Raw genomic sequence first — 21,864 nt, forward strand, 5'->3', positions numbered from 1 at the left:
AGCCTAAAATATCAAGAAGTATTAGCTACCTCTTACATTCCCAACCATAAAAGGGGTCAAATTTTGCAGCAGGATGGTGCTCCATCGCATACTTCCATCTCTACATCAAAGTTCCTCAAGGCGAAGAAGATCAAGGTGCTCCAGGACTGGCCAGCCCAGTGACCAGACATGAACATCATTGAGCATGTCTGGGGTAGAATGAAAGAGGAAGCATGGAAGACGAAACCAAAGAATCTTGATGAACTCTGGGAGACATGTAAGACTGCTTTCTTTGCTATTCCTGATGACTTCATCAATAAATTGTATAAATCATTGCCGAACCGCATGGATGCCGTCCTTCAAGCTCATGGAAGTCATACAAGACATTAAATATAGATCTCACAGCACCACTACTTAATTCACTGATGTTATGCAACATATTTTTGTATTTGAAGTAAATAATTTGTTCAATTTTCACATTACTCTCTGTAGTCGACAAAACTTTTGTCTTGCCAGAATCTGACCTTTCTGTGTCAATTAAATGATCAATCTTTCTTCAGTGAAGCAAATTTATTTTAGTATATTAAACGTAATTTGGGAGGGTTTTAGCTTTCATATGAGCCATTTCTAAAACCAGTGGATTAATTAAAAGTCAGGGTATAAGCTGTTGTTTCTACAAAATGGATAAGTGACAAGACTTTTGTCAGGGACTGTAGACCAACTTTCAAATAATTTGACCATGGCCATTGAAAGTGAAGCCTCTTTAGTTTAAAGCACAATTGAATGCCAACATTGTGTTGTTGATTTGGCTTGTCTACCTGACTTCCTGCAATGGAAGACAATAGTGGCAAGAAATATTAAACATGTCTTCCAATTTTTGTAGGTCACAGAAATGGAGGATAACGACTGGTTGGACAAGGTCATCATAATGAAGTGGAGAGAAAATTCCCATGTGAGTAGAGCATCTTTTTACCAGCTACAGTATGTTGAATAGTTCATTAGACCAGAAGATACAATGGCAAAGCAGCAGTTTGTTAGGTGAGAATGGCCGTAGTGTTCAACATACTGGGCAGTTGTTGGAAACGTTTTTTGTTTTGGTTTTCTGTTTGTCACTTGGTTGAAGTCGTGGCTGAGCAGGTGGTCAGCAGCAGTCAGAAACTGAGATGCGACGTTGACATGATTCGTCCCAGATTCTTCTGAAGTACTCCAGCTAGCATAATTAGGTTTCTCAAAATCCAGGAAACGTATCTAGATTTACATGTGCAGAAACCAAAACCCAATCACAACCAGGATAATTCACGTCCAGTCATTGTTAATCCTCTTTGGTAACTTCATGCTCTGATGATGATCAGAGGAGAGATGATGGTAAAACTACCAAACACATCTGCAACATCTTCTGTTCTTGACTGAAATGGCGTTTTTGTGTCATAGTTATTATAATTCTGGAGTCACTTTCACTTTCTGACACTCAAGAAACCAGTCTGAGATGGTTTGAGCTTTGTGACATCTAGAATTCCTCAAATGTGTCCAAAATGTGTCCAAAATTAGGTGAAATCTGTCCCAAATGACTAAAACTTGTGCATAATGCATAATAATTTGTCCCGAATGACCCAAAACTAATTCAAAATGTGCAAACAGAAGAAAGAAAGTGCAAAAATAACACAGCCTTGTATGCATTGCTCTGTTTCTAGCTGCACAGATCATTGCAAATACACAAAACTAGATTCAAAATGTGTCCACAATGACCGAAATCTTGTCAACACTTACCCAAAAATAGTCTAAAATGACTAGAACTTATGTAAAATCGCTAAAATTTGTCTAAATTGTGTCCGAAATTAGATAAAATCTATCCAAAATGATTTAAATTTATCCAAAATTATACCAAAATGACAGATAAAAGTCTAAAATGATTCATACGTGTCCAAACTAAAGTCAGCATGGACATGATGGAATGCCAGCATATCAACAGGTTCATTAATTCTACAGAATCACTCCAAGTTATGACTAAGTTTTAATCCTCAAAAAAGTAGTTTAGCAAAGACCCAGGCCTTAACTTTTCTGCTGTATCACATTGTCTTTGTCAACTTACTAATAAGCTTCATGCTTAACTCTATACGAGCTAAACCTGCACTTTACGCTAATTGTAAGCCGATAGGGATACAAAGTCATATTGGTGAAATTAGATTAGCTACAACAGCTAGCCTACCAATGAATACCATGTATAATCTTTCAAGGGATATACTTGTAAAGTGGTTTTAAGTTGGAATTGTTTCTTTTGTTAATCTGCCGTCAAAATATTCCCCAATAAAGGCAGTTCAAGACAGTGCATGCAGTATATTTGTGACTTGTGTAACGGTTTACATATACAGCACAAACCACTGGAAGTTCAGAAAGAATTGTAAATTATGCCCAGATGATGTCTCACAAGTGAAAAGAATACTAAAAATCATGCAATAAAATACAAAAAGTCATGAAATGTAGGACTTTTGCAGTGCTGATATTCATTTTTTAAACCAGTCGTGTTTGAACATAAATTATTATAAAACCAGAATCAAAAAAATTGTCACAAATGCATACATTTTTCATTTCCATCGCTTTTATTCCACTTTTTTCCTCCAGTTTTCTGCATGTAAGTAACACAGTACAGTAAGCAGTACACAGTACAAAGATAATTTGGGTTTAAAAGTGCAATCTTACTCAAACATTTCTCAGACGTGCTGAGTAAACAGAATGTCAGCAACCACCTGCCGTGTGCGTGAAGTAAACTGTGCAGGTGAGTCAAAGCGAAATCTGCAATCGCCTTCCAATTTTAGGACACGGATGTGCAAAAATAAAGAAATAAAAGGCCCTGAAGCTCACAGTTAGGAATCTGTTCGGCCCAGTGTGTCTAAAATTTGGATTACTGGTTACAGATTTAAGATTGTCGAAAGAAATGTAAAAAACGGTCTGGGTGATCGATTATTGTCAAACAAAGCATTAAAATATAATTAAACAAAAACTAATAAATGCAAATAGGCATATTTTTGACAGTTAAACAAAAAAATAAAATAAATAAAATATCAGAGAATCATTGAAGTACACAAAATCAACACGTGATACAGATATTGTGAATAATGTTTATACTGTGATCTCCATTTATTGTAAGATTGGTTTGGATTTTAGATATAACTTTCAAAAGAATGAAACTAAAACAAAAAAATACATTAAGGTATTAAAATGTTTAAGGCACCAGCTTGACTATGGACTCAATATTATGTAAACTGCTGCTCTTCTTATCGTTTCTCTCTCATTTACGCTTGTATTTTATGCCTTTTTTGTACTTTTGTCTGCCAATCTTTCTGACTTTCATCCCAGTGAGTTGGTAAAATAATGTCTGCTGAGGGTTTCTAAGGTTTGTTGATTAATATTTCTGAGATTTCTGAGTATTCTGCAAGTCAAAAGAGACTTTTTGCTCTGTGCAATCCCAAACAACAAGTAGCTAAAAGTACTATTAACTCTTTTTTGGCTTCTTCTCAAGCTCAATATTTGACTAACTTTTGCCTTAACAGCGTTGATGATACATATATTTTGGGGTGATCAGCTGTTAAATATGTGTATAAGTATATGTGCTGCCATTATCAGTAAAATATAAAATGATAGCACTTAAAGTTACCAAGCACAACGTGAGACAGCGATGATGAAATATGGGCAAAATGTGAAGGTCAGGAGCTCCTGAAAGGTGCACCCTGCTCCCTGCTCAGTCACCTGTCTGTTACAAAAATATTACAAGAGATAAAGAGTTTTATTGCTCAGAATTGTCCATGAACTGACCAGTTATATCTGGTTCTGTCAACAAAAGGATGTAAAAATCCTACGATATTTCTAAACTTTCAAAGATACACAGGTAAATTTAAAAGCGATTAAATGTCCCATTGTCACATGCGAGTGAAACAAAGGACTGTCAATAAAAGCTTGTTATCAAGCTTTGCAGACATCAGCCTCCATGATATCAGTAGTGGAGACAAGTTCAGGGCCACAGTAACTGGCAGGACAGCAGAAAAAATCACAGCTGAAAGCTTTTGGTCCATCACAGCTGAAATACAAGCGCTTTTCACCCATTTTCTGTTCTCACATAAATCATATTCTGTCACAGAAAAGATCAGATGTGAAGTTCTTGATGATTTCTACACTGTACTCCATCGTCTCGTGCCAACTTTTACTAACTTACTTTTACTAATATACCTCATTTTGGCCTTTTCTTTACCCGCAGTGTACATTTATGTATGTATCATCATATTGGCACACATAAATATAAATTCTGATTTAAGAAAACAAAAGAAAAGAAGTGGATACATATCCCAGTTATCAGAACCCATCAGGATGAAGGTTGTGCACTCATGTAAACATGCTGGTCGTGTCCTCGGACGTCTAGTACTTGACGGGCTCCGATGGGGAGTGGTGGACGTTGGAGCAGTGTCCCGCCCTGAAGACAACAAGACAAACAGCAGGCTTTCATTTCTGTGACAATTGCCCCAAAATATTTGTTTAATTTTGTACATCGGTCAAGTTGAAATGCAATGCAAGCAGCTGCAGAATGTGAAATTTGAGTGACAAAACTTCAAAAAAGACAAATAGCCTGAATACACAACTAACATGACTAACTAAAATCTGACTAAAACAACTTTTCTTCAACTGCAGTACCTATAATTTGTGTCAAATTACATATTTGTTTTGCATTTTTAGGTAAAATAATTAGACAATTTTAAATGTTTGCTCAAAAGTGCAACATATTTTTAGCTTTAAGTTACTGATGTGCTTAATTGTTGCTTCATTTTTTTTGGATCAGCTTCCTTTGCTGTGTTTAGTTTTTGCTAAATAACGGATCATATCTTCAAGGCTAAAAATTTAATTTTATCAGATCTTCATAAAGATGTATGTGTGACTAGAGGAGAATAGACTGAAATTTGAGGTAAACTACTCAAATGTACCTTCTTTACTGAAACTAGATTTAGCACAACTCTTTATAATTTCATGAAAAACTGAAATATGTCTTGACATGTTCATCTCAAAGTGGCACTAGTTAACCCAACAAGCTGCAATAACTATTTCTAAAAATACTGACTCTGGCTAATCAGACCGAAACCATCTCAATTTACTTTGATTCCAGTGACAGCAGGGTAAATTTTTTGCATGTATTCGACTTTTTGAGCTCAATATTTTGTGCTTTTTCCTGCACAATTACCTGCAGAGTCCTGTTAAGCATTCGTAGTTGTTTTGGCAGTATGCTCCAAACGGTTTACTGCTCATGATCCTCCACAGCGGCGTCATCCGAGCTATCCTCCTCAGTATGTGGACGGTCTGTTCCCCCCTCGAATCTGCGCTAAGGTCGGAGCTGGACTGGACCTGTGAGACCAGCGGACCTGCACACACCTGAGATGCACAGCGGGATGCAAACAGGTACAGAAAGGTGCATTAGGAAACAACCAAACAAGGAAAACAAGGCACACTGGGTGATCGGTACTGATTTATTGCAGTAGTTATTACTCAGCAACCTACAAGTGATTCTGAATCCAATAAATGACAGCTGATTGGAGACACAAAAGATAAGAAATTACTAGTTTTGCGGCTAAATCTAGACACACAATATACAGACAATACAGTCTTTATAGATCTTTAGTAGCGCATTTAACGCTGTGATAACGGTGCTTTTAATAAAAAATTGTCTCCCTATTGTTTTTTGCATCTGTTTACATCACGAAAGGATTTAACACCCTTCTTGTCATGCATTTTCTTGATTGTATCTCTTCCTTTTCTGTTTGTGGCACTTAATAAACTAGAAAAATTCACAATGCTCCAAAAGAACCCGCCTTTCCATATAAATATGCTCTTTATATATCCACCTACTCTTTAATATTACATGAAATTCATTTTGCTCAAGTCCACTCACCTGTTGAGCCAGCATTAAAAGCACAATGCTCAGTGCTACTGCTGTTTTCTTTTGGGTGAAGAAGTCTGACTCCTGCATCTTTCCAGCGCACTCCAGTAATGTAGACGACTTTTCCTTCTTCTGTCTTGCTTCCTCTGTGACCTCGAGTTCTGACCTCGACCTCCCCGCTCTCCAACACTTTGTGAAGCGGCTCCGTCAGCTTTCAGTCCGAGTCTTGGAGGTTGTGTAGTCAGGTTGCTATCGGCGACAGGTTTGCTGGATGTCTCATCAAGTCAGCCTGAGTCAGCGGACTCCAGAAGGCTGAGATCTAATTTATATAATCAGGCTGTGATCCCTGGAGAGGTAGAGCAAGAGGGAGGGAGAGGAAAGAGTCCACGCTGTCCACTCCCCTCGCTCCATCTCTCCCTCTATCTCCCTTACCCGGCCTAAATGCAACATGATTTGTTGGCTGAGAACCAATCATTTCTCTAAATGAGGCCATCCAGCACATTCTTCCACAGCCTCACTGTCTTTCTTCTTCTACAACACGATCACTGGTGGACCAGACGCTGCACACGTGATGGCATCCCAAAGCAATGGTGACAGAGGGACTCAGCTGGTTCAAAAGGGTTCAGAGATCCAAAGAGGTCACTCTATATATATATACATGTGAGTTTGCATCTCAATGCCACAGTGCATGTGAATGAACTCCAAGCATGATAAGGTTTGGTGTCTGCATCTGTGTAACTTTGACTCCCATGGCCACTGACCTGATGCAATCAGTCCCACTTATACAACACAGGCAGCATGCACATATGCAGGAGTGGTTTATGTAAGCAGGTGCACAGTTCACACCATTCTGGCACGTGACTTTATCGGTGTGCATATATGTGTTACATATAGAATCAAGACAAGTCTGGACTCATTGGTATTTGTTTGTTTTTTATGTCCAGATTTGGTCAGTTTTATCCATTTTTCTGAAAGGTCTGGAGTAGGCAATGAATTCGGGAGCATGTGTAAGTTGATCTCTTCTGGCTTTCACTACCTTGGACCACACCTTCAACTTGAAGCTCCGTTGTTAATTGGATGCAAATGAGCGTTATGTTGGCGATGAGTTGTGGAGGGAAGCTTAGTCGGGGATCAGCAGTGGCTCTTGGGAAAAGGAGAAGATAGGAAGAGGAGACAGAGGTAAAGGGAGGATGGGTGGGGCAAGTCTGAAGGGCAAAGCTGCATGTATAGACGTAAGACAGGAAGTGGAGTGACTGAGGTATGGTCCTGCTCCTGAACCTCAGCTAAAGATTTTATCTCCATTGGCAGAACATAAGCGGCTTGTTTCAGTTGGCCAGAAATGCAGTTTTAAAAGGCATTCTAGCGAGATTCATGGAACAAAAGGTCCCTTAAGAAATAAATTAAAGCCAGGGTAGGCATTGGACAAAAACTGCTAAATAGCATTTTACAATAATTCAAGAGAAAACTAGCTTTCTGCACTGACTCTTGGCTCCAGTTTTAGGCTTTAAGACCCATTCATGCTTTCCATGTACAAAGACCCACTAGACACACAGTTTGTCATCTGATAATCCACGCTGTTGACTCTGAAGATGTCCATGTGGAGCTCAAAACATCCACTGCATACCTATTGTAGTATGACTGGTGCTACATGTATGTTTGCTTTCAAAGTCCACATCAGTTTGTGCACAAGGATGTGGAAACCATGAATTGGCCTTTAGAAAATCTAGCTCTTGATGGGAGTTTTGTGGCCAGTCTTACTTCTTGTTGTTCCTCTCGGCTATTCTACAAAGGCAGAAGTACATGTAAATGAATAGGACGACCTTCTCACTTATTTTTCACTATGCATTGTTGGCCATTTGTTGCTGTATTAATGCTCCATTTGCATATCCAGTAAAAGTTGATGGCAGAGGAGCAGTTTCCCTCCTTGAACACTTGATGTGTACTTTGTACATGATATAGAGTTACCACAGACAGCCACAGTGATGTCATCCATTGGGTTCATGAAGTACCATTCTGAAACCTTGAGTTTGGCAATAAGTCATCGCCTCTTGGTCTTTTGAAACCAGACATAGCGTTGGATCTGACCTGGAACTCACGTACTGATCTGTTAGTGCCGCCTTTATCGTCTGTTTTACTCTAAATGGTTCCATAATTTGCAAGCAGTTGAGACCATAAACTCAGCTTTTTTTTTTTTTGACAGAGGCACCAGATGAAGTAAGAAGTGGGGTGATTTTCTCATACACTTATATAGAATCAGACTTCTTTATTGCAGTCAGAGGGGTCGTCCTCTGCAGGAAATGGATGGAAATCACATGTAGAACAGTAAGAACAAGAGAAAAAGAGGTGAAAAAGAGTACACTTGGTTTAACAAAGGGCTGCAGAGGATTCCAGATGGATTTAATAGAAAATTCCGGCACTGATTCCTGTAAGATTGCTCATCGCAATAAGACCCCCAGAGGACCACGAGACTGACAGGAATCTTGTGCTGCACAAACTCAGAACATCTGCATCATGATTTATCGCCAGGCATGACTCATCAGGTTGAGCAGAGTGAAGCTGCACAGACAGAGATCACTCACAAGAGCAGTTTTTTAAAACACTGTGTCCCGGCTGCCGTTTTGTGCTAAGTTTAAAGTTTAAATATTTAAAGGGACGAGATGAGTACAGCACATGCATATCTAAGATGATAATCATGGAAAGTGCAAAGGGTGTCCTGACAATGACAGTGACATCATTATTCAGACAGCAAAACTTTTCAAGGATCAGTCGCGACTTGTACAATCTTCCATTGTATTTATGCAGCTCTACAGATGTGTATTCACCTGATTATATATAGTGCTGTGAAAAAATATTGCTGCCCGTACAGAAATCTTCTATTTTTCCTTATTTGTCGCACTTAAATGTTTCAGATCATCAAACTAATTTTAATATAAGACAAAGATAACCCAAGGAAACACAAAATGCAGCTTTTAAACCATAGCACTGGTTTATCACTGTATAATATTAAGTATATATAAATGCTAGTTTGATGATCTGAAATATCAAGCTTATGTAGGGGGCAAATACTTTTTCACACCACTGTATAGCTCTGATTTCTAGCACTCTGTAACAACTTTTTCTTGACTTTTGAACTTTTTATATTCAAATTTCTAATTAATACTTTGTGGTAACTCTGTGTCTACTATTTATAATAGCTTTATCCATCTGAGAATCATAAAAAACTCACTTTAAACAATGCAAGAAGGGAAACTGTTATCATCTGCAAGCTGTAAGTGATGCATTTCACACCATGTTTATATTGTTTTTAGACTTTCAATACATGATACTTACTTGGAGTTTTAAGCTAAGCTAGAACATAGCTGTCGCATTGAGATTTCTTGCTTATTTTTTATTGCTTAATTGTCTGAAGGTCTGAATTGTAGTGCATGTTCTGTTGTTTTCTGTGGAGCAGGACCGTCATCGGCTGTGACTGCTAGAAATGCCAGAAATTCATAGCATTTGGGTCTGATTGTTCCAGCTTCTCTTCGAGCACAGACAGTCTGCAGGCGTCTGGTCAGCAAAGCATTTTAAAAAAAGAAAGCTGGCTGATCATGCTGTGATATTTGTACTTTAAACTTTGATTGAATTGAGCAAACGGATCGAAGGAAGGTTTCAGACATGACCTCGTCTGACCAGTTTCCAGTCCTCGTGTAGACTGTCCAGGCTGAGGTTCACAGAAATGGATTACCCAGAATGCCCTATAAATGTGGACCGGCCTTGAATCGAAGCCAAGTGATTCACTGATAGTGGATTTAGGGACAGTTCAGTAGAATTAGCCAGAACATATAGTGTTACTTTTATTTATTTATTTATTTTTACCAGGAACATACTTATTTCTCACATATTTGAAATCACCGTCATTTTATTTGACAATAAACTAATTTACAGGAACACAAAATCTCTGCGATACAGTAAGTTGGGTTGGTGCCAGATCTGACTTTTGGCCAGAATGTGAGAGAAAAATGACACAGCACCTGGGAAACTATCTGCTAACATGCTGGCTATCTGGAAACAGCCCTCGTTACGTGCAGTAGTTCAAACTAGCTAGCTATGAAATGTAATTTTCATAATCCAGCAGAGCGCATTTACGCAAAAACTGCATTTAGCAACACAGATGATTAGCTATAGCATCCTGTCCACTCATAATTGCTTTTGATTTTTCCTGGTAAAGTAGTTAAATTAGTTTCAAATCAGTTTACAAAACATGTAGTCCATACCTTAATTTATTTATAAGCTGACATTGTGTGGCACAACATATAGCGCCTTTGCTACTTCCTCGCTTGGATGAGAGGCTTTCAGGTGACTTTTCAGACTTGTTGTTATGATATTTACGTCAGGTACATCGTGTAAAGTAGACGAACTATCTACCATAATGTTTGCAGTGATGCTCCTTTTGTGTCATGATTCTCTGTTCAGTGCAAATTTTACACCGCCAATGAAACCAGCGAAGTTATGTGACGATCGGCGTTGGTTTGTGTCTTTGTCTGTCTGTTAGCAACATTACTCAAAAAAAGAATAATGGATTTGGATGAAGTTTTTAGGGAAGGTCAGAAATAACACAAGGACCAAGTGATTAGATTTTGGCAGTGAAGCGGCTTATAGCCTGTATCCCCAGATTTGTTAAAGATTTCTGTATCATTGTGAGATAACAGCACGGCATCACTGTAACTATGACAACAAGTGAACACTACATCAGCTGCCTGCTGATGATCACATGATTGTGATCCTACTATAAATCCATCACTGAGGACTTATCCATTGGAAATGATACAAGGAACAATTGATTAAATTATGGGGGTGTTTCTGAGTCCCATCAATTCCTGCCACCCACTGTATATTTAAGTCATGCCATTTGGTATCTGTACCTAACGTACACAGTGGAAGCTCATTTTGTTTGTGGGTACATCTACATTAAATGGCCACATTCTAGTGCTGTGATTTCTGCCACAAATCATTTCACGATTTCAGCAGTCGGAAATGATAAAACGACTGAGCAGCCTTGGCGGAGGTCTGCATTCTCTGAGTGCTTTTCTTGTTGTTTCTGCTGTTTTATGTCACATCTTAGTAGCCTGGTTTAGCAATAGTTAATTGACAGTGATTTGAAAACACCTTTGTACAGACTGTTTAGCTTTATATGCAAATTAAAGCTCAACCTTGACATTGAAATATGCAGCTCTGCTCTTGGCATAATGTTTGAGTTGTCGAGGAAAGTGTGATTTTTTTTTGCAGTAAAACAAGCTGAGCAGTAATATGTTTTAATTTTACTGAATATCAACAAGTTTTGAGGTGGTATTCATGTTTGCATGCGTAGCTGGAGTTACAGATAAAAGCAAATACATTCGTATTTTTAGCTGTTTGTCGGTAATGTTCTGCCTGAAGTGACTCTGTTGACACAGGAGCTCTTTTGACTGTTTCGTCTGATTTTGCAAACTGTGAACTATTGCTGAATTTATTATGGGTGGATTGGCACAGACCCAGTGGGGCTGTTGGTAGCTGTTAGTAATTTTAATGTTTAAATGTGTTACTTGGCTCTCCAATTAGCTAGAGTGGGCTAGCCATGGTGCGTTGCAAAAACATGCAATTTAAATGACACTTGTAGCATTTTTTAGTTATCTAATAACAGAAAAAGACATTCCCAGGTTATATAGTTTTAGTAAAGAAGACTACAAAACAAGATGCTGCATGTTCTTTATCAACAGGCTGCACAGTGGCTTGGTGGTTAGCACTTTTGCCTTGCAGCTAGAAGATCTCGGTTCGTGTCCCGGCTTTCCCGGGATCTGTCTGCATGGAGTTTGCATGTTCTCCCTGTGCATATGTGGGTTTTCTCCGGGTACTCCGGCTTCCTCCAACAGTGTGAAAACATGGTGAGGTTAAATGATAATTCTGAATTACACATGAGTGTGATTGTTTTTCCTCTATATGTAGCCCTGTGATAGACTGTTACCTGTCCAGGTGTCCCCTGCCTTCACTCTAAGTCAGCTGGAATAGACTAATGACCCTAATGAGGATTAAGTGGTGTATAGATAATGGATGGATGGATGAATGGATGGATTTTGTAGTTATCTAATCAAAGAAAAAAGCATTCCTGGGTTATATAATTTCAGTAAAAAACACAACAAAACAAGCTGCTGCATGTTCTTTATCACAGAGGACAGAACGAGTCACTAATTCCAGGTATAGAGAATGAAAACAATGACACATGGCATGCAGTAAATTCAAACATTTGTAATCGTCCTGGTGACTCACTTCATCACACACACTTTCTTACCACACACAGTTGATGAATTGCACTCAAAAGCTGACCGTCTGCAATAACTTTGTCTCTGTCTGGTTGTCTGTTCACTTGCGACACTTTCTATGACATTTATGGGAATCAATGTTTACTGTGATTTCAGTGCAACATCTGTCAGAGCAGATTAGGACGAGAAGCTCTGAACTACACACTCAGACGCACAAAATCCCTCAAGGAAACACACAAGGAGGCCCCGTAAAACTGAGGACTTCCAGTCACTCTGTAATAAAACGTTACGGTAACCGAGCAGCGCTGCACATCCTCAGGCGAAGTAAGAACAATACACACAACTCTGCCTGGATTAAACATTTATGTCTCACAAATCTCTCCATAAAATGCAATTTTACTGTGGTTTCAGCGATGTCATTTATTATTTATGCATTAAAAAAAAAAAAAACTGTTGCCATGTTTTGTTTAAGAATTTTTTAAAAACATGAAACAATCTGCATTTTAAATTCCATAACTGTAGTGTTTATGCATTGAAAAAAAATGGTGAAAATGTGGCAGCAAATAGGTTGGAAAAAACACAAAAATTAAGAAACAAACAAGAGGAATACTGTATTGTTGAAAAATTGTAAAATCTGTGAAAATAACAACAAAATATCTGTAAAATATGTATAATTATATAGATGTGTTTAGTTACTATTTGTGAAAATACAGATTATTTACAGTTTTTTGCCTCTTTTTCTTTACAGTCAAGATGAATTCATTGTAAATTAATGAATGTTTATCATTTTTTCCCCCCTTAATATATATATTTTCTTTTAGATAATGGCAAACAACAGTAAAATGACATATTTTGGTGGATTTAAATACAGTCAAAAATGCTTTAGAAACAAGAAATATTATTTATTAAAATAGAAATTTTGTTTGACGTTATTTCAAGATTTTACCCGTTTATTTGAGGTTTATATGTAAATTGATACTTTACAGTCAAAAACTGTATAAAAAAAAACATATTTTAAAGTGTGAAGGTTTCCTGTCCTTTTGGACAGATTCCCTCTATGAAGAGACACTTACAGTCAATATTTTAGAAGTTAGAAGACTTTAATTAAACCTTATTGCTGTGGAAAATCACACTAAATACTTTATTGGTGATGTTATTTTGCTATTACTCAAAAACAGATCAAAAGTCCAGAGGGTTGTGTTTAATCAAGTACGTTTGCAACAGCTGACATTTCTGCACAGGACAAAATAATCACTCTTTGAGTTACTGGCACTGATCAACAACCTTGTGAAGATATTATCAAGGTCGCACTGCAGCTCAAGGAAGGAAACATGTTGTCCGTTAAGTCTCCTCAGGAAGTAACATCTCAGTTCATTGCACCTTATATCTGAGAATCTGTGAGATGGTTTCACAATAAATGTGCTAAAAGCTGCATCTGTGCATGTAGGAATGTAGTAAACAGAGATTAATCTAGTTAAATCTAACTTTATTCATGTGTAGGAAAACTTTCATGCAAATTTGCTGCACTCTAAATATCGGAAAACCAAATAGCTGAGGTCATTTATAGAGCATATGGATAAAACAAGAATTAACCTGAGAAAAACTCAAATGTTTTTAAAGTTTTAATCAAACAGGCTGCAGCTTGTTATGCGTGCACGCTCGTACATTCGTGTGACATTCAACCCACATAGATATCCGTGTTGAGGTGGGTGTCCGTAAAACAAACAGAGACGGAGGAGCGGCTTTTCTGACCCACTTAGATTGCATTTCATTGCATTAATTTGAAGGAGGTTATTTATTAAAGGCCACAGGTCTGTTGCTGATTGGTGGATGAGTCTCAAGTGTGTCAGATGATTGCAGACACGAGGAGAGAGTTTACTTACAGTCATCCTCCAAATTATTCATACCTCATGGAAGATAACACTCTTTTATAGATTCTCCTTTTGTAAAAGCTATTTTGTTGGTGCTTCCTGTGTATCTTTTGTCTACTTGTTGCTATGCATAAATCCACATATGAGTTGGCTAAACTTCATTTGCATAATAATAGACATGGCTAAAAAGGATTTTTTTCTCATGTTCAGAATTATTCATACCCCTGACAATATCTCAACAAAAATGCACCAAATGTGTTCATCTTTGTCCTATAGTTATTTCAAGACATTTCACTGGAATAAATACCCTTTTTGTTGAACAAATGTTAAACAATGATAAATTTTTTTTAAAAAATAGCATCTTTCCAGAAGAGTATAAATAGAGGAAAAGTGTTCTGGTCATTCTCAATTTCTGATCATCATAGCCAAGAAGAAGGAGCTCAGTGAGAACCCATGTCAATGTTTTGTGCGTCCCCACAGTGAAGGAAAGGCTTATAAGGCCATTTCAAAGCAGTATGACGTCCCTGTGACAGCCTGCTATCTGCTGGTTTTGTGTGCATGGCTGTAAGTTTCATTTGAATATTGAGGTTAAACCCACACGTTCGAGTGTCAAACACTTCATTTCCTGCAGTCTGGTGAATTTTCATGCACCATTTTTTGGCCATATTCAGCTGTATATTATAATCGTCTTGTGTTAATCGCGAATATCATGTTCTGTGTTGAAACTATGTTAAATTGCATCTTTGAAATAGGAAAATAGAAGAAAACTGTTGTAAAAAATTAGCTCCAGCCCAATAAATGATACTTGCATTTGGTGTTGTTATGCAAAAACGTCCATTTGGTTTGTTTTGTGTGCACAAATATGAAAATGAGTCCATTTAACTAACCCTAAATAGTCCATGTAGTGACCCGAAAGGCCTCTGCTGAGCTTTAAACCAACATTAGATATTATTTATGGACACAGTCAGATGTTGTGTCGTCTGATCAAGGGTGAGGCAGCAGCTGAGGAATTTGTTGTCCTTGTGACATTTAGTGTTGATTCAACAGGAGCTATTGCAGATGTTCTCTCAGTTTTGCAAGATTTGCATTTTGTGTTATACTGTTATATATGTTACTGACATATTCCTTGCTATTACTACTAGTCAAATACTACAAGAACAACCAAGGTCAGAACCAAACTGACCCGATGTCTAAGCGCTAAACGACAATAATAAACCAGAATACAAAGTTCTCCTCCCTCTTCTTTCTATGTCTGTGGGTCACATGTTTAATCTTTCATACTCGACCTACACGTGTGTGACAAAGGCCAGGCTGTATGTTGATCATTTGTGACCAGCTTGACCTCATTTTTCTTTTTTTTTAAAAAATTATTAACAAACACATTCATACATTCATACAGTACACAGACATACTAGGGGCAAGATACAAGAAAGCAAAGGACAGGATTACCAACAGCTGCAGACAGTTGATTACTGGAGTTTTGGGGTAGTTATGTATGAGGTATGACTGTATTATTGTGAGTGTGTGTGTGTGTGTGTGTGTGAGATAAATGTAATTATATATACCAGTGTTGCTGTGAAAACATAGGATGTTGAAACAGAAGAGAAGAAATAAATAAATAATAGTAATAAAAAAACAAAAAACAATAATAATAATAAATGATGAATGAAATTGTATAAATTGTAACGATGTGATAACAACAACAGTACCGACAGAGGTTATTACATGGGTAATGGTAACCAGCAGATATGGAGGGGAAAATAACAATAGTGTATAATATAGTAATTACAGTAGTATATAATCTAGTAACTACAATAATAATAGTGATACTAGTATAATATGGCAATAATAATAATAGTGATAATACCAGTAATAATAATAGTAGCAATAGAGATAATAATAGCAATAGTGGTGATAGTAATAACAATAATAGCAGCAGCAGTAGCAGTAGTAGTAGTAGTAGCAGTAATAACAATAATAACAACAATAATAATAATAGCTTGACCTCTTTTCTTTCATGTAAATCTCACATGACCTTTCCTCAAAGGTTTTTCCTGATAAAACTCGACCTGTGGAGGCCGCAGAGCCTCACATGTTCTATTTATATTTACATGCATAGTTTGTGTTTGTTATTCTGTAGATAGTAGAAGCAGAAAGGAAGCAAATGAGATTCTATGGATGAAATTAGGATTTCTAGAAACATTATCCACCAATTGTTTTGTTTTTTCTGAGTGAGCATCGCCATCTGGTGGACTCTGTGTGTTTATGCATCTTTCCTTTTTTTGGACAATTTATACAGGAATCTCTTCTAAAATCATTGCTTGTAGAAAAGAAAACTATCAATAACTGTTTTTAAATATCACATTTAGAGTTAAAGTTGCTCACAAACTATAAATTCAGTTTATTTCATGAGGCAGGAATTTCATATCTCATCACCATCTTTATCACTGTTTTTAGTAGATTTATGAAGATCTCTGTTCCTTCTGATTCTTTTATAATCTGTTTTTTAAATTTATCGTCTTAGCTCATTTGGATTTTTTTTCAGTCTCACCAGCACAAAATTGTCTGGTGTTTTTGGTGCAATTTGTTGTCTATGTAAATACTCTAAACCCACTTAATTGTTAGATATATTAGAGCACAAGCACACTAATTATCAGACTATTTTTATGTGACATTTATGAGCTGGGCAAGAAATAATTCAGCACATAATTTATCTGGAAATCTACAGCTGACACTTTAGTGTTTGTATGGACTAGGTGCAATATGGTGTGTCAGTTCCAGAGTATTTTCGCAAAAATGTTCAGAAACACAAACCAAGATGACAACATTAGTGGGTGTGTCTTTGTAAAAAGGAAAAACTAAATTTTACATACCATTCATCTTTCAGTAGTCTATGTCTGCACATTATCCATGACTGGTTCTGGAGGGGCTGCATGGTGGTTTGGTGGTTACTGTTGCCTGCAGCAAGAAGATTCCTGGTTCCTGTCCCGGCCTTCCTGGGATCTTTCTGCATGGAGTTTGCATGTTCTCACTGTGCATGCATGGGTTCCTTCCACTTCCAACTTCCTCCCACAGTCCAAAAACATGCTGAGGTTAATTGATGATTCTATATTGTTTGTAGGTGTGAATGTGAGTGTGATTGTTTGTCTCTATGTGTAGTCCTGTGATAGACTGGCGACCTGTCCAGGTGTCCCCTGCCTTCACACTAGCTGACTAGCTGGGATAAACTCCAGCCCTCCGTGACCCTAATGAGGATTAACACTTTGATGAGCAGTGTGGATCAGGAGATACCCATTTTCCATTGGATTTGGGTCACTTTTGACCCATTTTGTGCATCAAGGAGTTACGCAGTGTGTAGATAATGGATAGATGAATCTGAAGCAGCTAGTAGCTACTCCGTACTGGTCCAATACTGGGTCTGTACTGTTACTGTAAGTCTTATCTAAAGGATTTCCAAAAATATTTCCTGAGAACAGTTCCACCACAATCTTCCTCAGTGGGCGGAGTTTGCCAGATTTTCATTTGTCATGTAAATTCTCATTTTTTCTGAGAACTTTGAGTACTTCTCATCCATGTTAAGATATTTTACTAAAAAATACCCCAATTTATTACTCCCAGTACTTACTTTGTATCACAAAAATTTTCCAAAAATATATATTCAAATATGCAAAGGAGGAATTATGTACCTAAAAACACCCTGATTTGCATTCAATTACAGAAATCTGAAAAACAGATATAACCAGTTTCAGAATTCTAGGTTTGTTTTGTTGACATAATAAAGTCAAAGGTTTTCACAGAGAGGATTCTGAATGACTTAAATTAGAAAATACTATGCACAGTCCAAAAACACACAGTTATGACTTGTTTTTAGGATTAAATGTTCTCCATGTTGGGCTGTGATTGGTATGAGAAAATATCAAAACTCTCTTTGAAAACCTTCAGAATAGAAATGGGTTTAAAACCGAAACTTCTGGTGCATTCAAGTGTGATTATAATGGGAGATTACTTGCTCAATTGTTTTTGAGAAAAAGCCTTAAAAGGCGTATTATAATCCAAATAGACAAAGTGCAGTAAAACAAACACCAGAATGTGTATTTTGGATGGTTTCGTTCCATTAGTCTGAAAAAAAAAACAAGCTGTGGAAGCAAAATATCCCAAAATCTGATAATTTCAAACTACACCTGTGAAAAGCAAGCAAAAAAAACCTTTAAGAATATAGGCTTTAGAAAATATGCATCTTATTTTATTATTCATTTGCACTTATAATAAATATTGCATTGTTTTTCATTCCAACACTTATCTTTAACGTTCAACAGTCATGCCACTTTTAAAGGTCATTATTTTTCTAAGACAGGCCAGTAGCAGCACTTTAACCAAGTTCTGGGGAAAGAATTCCCAGTATAAATATGTACAAACAGCAAAAATGTAATGTCACAAAGCTTTTTTTTAGTTACATCCAACATGATCCACCCCTCGTCCATTAAAATTTTTTTCTTTTATTAAGCAGTGTCTAATCCTACAGAAGAACGTGGCGTCATAACAGTGCCAAAATGCCACCCAGAAATGTTTTTTTCACACAAATAAAGTTTTTTTTGGGAAAACTGCAGCTCTGATGTGAGAAACAGATCAGGTTTTAAAAGAGAAAGATACAGGAAAAAAAGAAAGGAAGGAAAATATTCATTAGATGACTGTGGTTTGAGGTTAAATAATGAAGATGGATTTTACATGTGTTTGTTCTGTTTAAATCCTGGTTTTCTTGAAGGTGCCCCTGATTTTTAGACACTTTTATCAAGTCATTGTTTCAGTTAAATTTCCACTTAAGTTAGTTCAGCTTGGTGGTGGTTTAAAATGTCTCCAAACTTACCAGCCCCCTGAGTGGGAAAATGACATGAAAGTGACTAATAATAATTTAGCAACCAGCATATTCACCTACACAGTATTCACCTACACAATTATTCTACAATCATTCAATCAGAAAGTAAGGACAGCCTCCGGTCTGTGCAGCCCAAAGTTCACATCCAGCAGCTGCCTTCTAAAGTGCTTTAACAGGGACTGAGGATCTGACACCACAACAACCCCCTCCTTCCAGTCTCGGGCTCATCACGGTTAGCCGCTGAGCCGTAGATCAAACCAGTGACCCCTCAGGACCGTCTGCTTTAGTCTCTTTTGTCAGTGCAAAGCATGTTCAAGTCATTCAGGCCTCTCAGCGTCGTCTCTAGCGACACGTGCAGGACTCGGCCACCATGTCCTCCAGCTCCCTGTACTCCACCTTCTTCTTGTGCACCACCAACACGCTCATGGGCATGTACTTGTATGGCACGCAGGACGGTGGTGGGACGTCCCCGACGCCGAGTTCATTGATGACCGTCTGGATGATGGCGTGGTTGGGCGAGTGGTAGCCGTAGTGCAGGACTCTGGGGCAGTCTCCCTGGCAGAACCGGGGGTTGTACACCGGCGGGGCGATGAAGTAGTGACCCCAGCCGAGCTCGTCGAATGACAGGCGAAACGAGTGGAGCTTGCAGCGGTTCTTGGGCATGCTGGTCTTGCGTTTGTAGGCCGGGATATCGGAGATGATGGAGGCAGTGGGGGAGGTGGAGAACGATGAAGAGGAAGACGGAGCATTCTTCAGAGCGTCCAGGGAGGGATCTTTCAGCTCCGAAGGCGAGGAGTCTTTGGAGCGACGTTGGCGGCGAAGCGAAGGTTGCCACCGCCCGATTCGCCTCATGACGTTTTCCCCCTCTGCCCCGAGCAACTCCCCCATCCAGTCCTTCACCTCCCTCTCCTCCTCCAGGTACAGGAGAAGAGAGGGGACTTCCAGGTGAGGTTCACCGCTCCACTCTTTCCTCTCTTGTAGAGGATTCCACCACCACGAGAGGTCGCTGTCCTCTTCAGAAGGCCCAGGTTCTGTGCACCAGTACTGGGCAGTGAGGGTCAGATGCCCCCCGGTGCCCTGATCCTGCCGCTGCAGGACGTGACCGCTGACTTGCGCGGTGATGTCCGTCTCGGTCCACCGTTCGTGGGGCTCCAGGGTGACCAGGCTCTCTGCACCCAGTGAGGTGATCTGGGCCCTGCAGCGGGGCGGCTCCACAGCCTGGGTGGTGCTGGAGGCGGTGGAGGAAGAGGAGGAAGAGGAGGGAGAGGAGCGCAGGTGGATGAAGGAGGCTTTCACCAGCTGCTCCGAGGGAAGAGTATCAAGGTTGTACTGAACTGTGAAGGTGTAGCAGTGGTCTGAGGAGGAGAGGGAGGCAGAGAAGGAGAGAGGAGGGTTTAATTTCTTCAAATTCTGCAGAGAACATGAGCCAAATGTCTCCCATTAGTAATATGTATTGAGATTTGTCAGTATAATGCTCTTTAAAGCCGTTGTGGGAGTGTAACCAACGGGGTAACACTGAATCCTGATGGATGAAGAACTGCAATGGGATGTTATTTTACAAAATGGGCGTCAGTATATCCAGAAAGTGTTCCTCAACCTAAAATCTGTTCCGGTCATGTGGTAACAAGACTCTGTCCAACTGTGTGTTCCACCATATTCTAGACTCTCAGTTTGATAAAGATACTCAAGCTTAACGATTTGGAAAAAACATCGAATTGCAATTTCTCTTATGAATACTCCAAGTCAAACTTCAGTTCAGTATTCACTGTATAACAGATATCAATCCTGATGGAGCATTACCATTTGAGATACCACCAAAAGCACGAGGATTTGTGAAACCACTGACCCAACAAGTTAAACCAGACATAGCAAAATGTACTAGTTGCAAAGACACTGGGCCTGGATTAGGTAGTATATGTTGATCAGTGGACAGCAGAACAACCCCTGCTGGTTACAATCTCCTAGAATTGAACAGAACTAAATTACAGCACTAATGTTATTATTTAACAGCAACATTTCTTATATCTAAGTTGCAGTCTTTGTGATTTGTTAATTGCAGTCATACCAGCCAACCAGAGAGCTAAAGTCAACGTTTTAATTGTTATTTAAAGGCTGTTCTGTTGCTTGCCTGACTGCTTGTATGTATTTTGGGGTTTCAAAGGTCACACAGAAGATGCTAACAAAGAGTTTTGGACATGTGCTGCCAATCATACTCAGAAAGTTCACCCAGTTTCCAAATAAAAGTCGTGATATTTGAGGCAAACAGAAAAAACAAACCGGCTCCTTCACCTCCTGACGCTGGCAGGTAGTGCACCGACGACGCCGAGGGTCTCAGCAGGCGCACGGTGTTGGAGCCGAACTTCCGGTGCTGCTTGGGCCTGCCGTCCGGTCCGGCTGCGCTCTGGTACAAACTGAGCATGAACTGCAGGTTCTGGTCCGCTTTCTGCTCGTCCGTCAGCGGCCGGTGGTGCGCTCCTCTGTGCTTGGCGCTTTGGTGACACCGACGGCTGCGCGTCAACGCGGGGTGAAGGGAGGCCATTCCGCGCCCGGTTAGGACCCCGGTGCAGGTGGAGCAGAGCAGGAAGATGAAGCAGGACAGGGCGCAGGCACGCAGTAAAATGTGTTCGGCGCGGGTCGCCCTCATGTTGGAGATAAAACCTCTGGTGCTAGCGAGCTCCACCTCCGAGGCTATAGTTGGCAACCATCCCCCGCGCGGCCGAGGGCGTGACTTTACAGGCTCACCTGATCGACGGCCATTTCTTACTTCACAACCAACTGCCTGAAATTGAAGACGACCCCAATTAACCCTTCGGACGTGCGTGAGCCACCAATAGGAGCGCAGGGAAGCCACGTGGGCGGCACGTAACGGTACGTAAAAGAGACATGGAATTTTTAATGACCTAAATCCACATGTTCACGTGTTTTCTGACATATTAGTTGTTGCTTAGT

General features: G+C 39.2%; 2 protein-coding genes across 2 annotated transcripts; both read right to left on the reverse strand.

Annotated features, from left to right (window-relative positions):
• Nucleotides 1–2,553: 2,553 nt before the first annotated feature.
• Nucleotides 2,554–6,198, reverse strand: leap2 (liver-expressed antimicrobial peptide 2). Its single transcript, XM_023261532.3, has 3 exons — nt 5,906–6,198; nt 5,201–5,388; nt 2,554–4,441 (listed from the first exon to the last, which is right to left on the reverse strand). Exons 1-3 carry the CDS (start codon nt 5,981–5,983, stop codon nt 4,387–4,389), a joined length of 321 nt encoding a protein of 106 aa, XP_023117300.1. The 5' UTR covers nt 5,984–6,198; the 3' UTR covers nt 2,554–4,386.
• Nucleotides 6,199–18,264: 12,066 nt separating this feature from the next.
• On the reverse strand, nt 18,265–21,697 carry bmp15 (bone morphogenetic protein 15). The gene is made up of 2 exons (XM_023261407.2): nt 21,205–21,697; nt 18,265–20,270 (listed from the first exon to the last, which is right to left on the reverse strand). The coding sequence occupies exons 1-2, from the start codon at nt 21,557–21,559 to the stop codon at nt 19,258–19,260; spliced, it is 1,368 nt and encodes a 455-aa protein (XP_023117175.2). The 5' UTR covers nt 21,560–21,697; the 3' UTR covers nt 18,265–19,257.
• Between the last annotated feature and the right edge of the window lie 167 nt (nt 21,698–21,864).

The sequence above is a fragment of the Amphiprion ocellaris genome, chromosome 23 (genome assembly GCF_022539595.1).
Source record: "Amphiprion ocellaris isolate individual 3 ecotype Okinawa chromosome 23, ASM2253959v1, whole genome shotgun sequence".
In the NCBI taxonomy this organism is placed as follows: Eukaryota; Metazoa; Chordata; class Actinopteri; family Pomacentridae; genus Amphiprion; species Amphiprion ocellaris.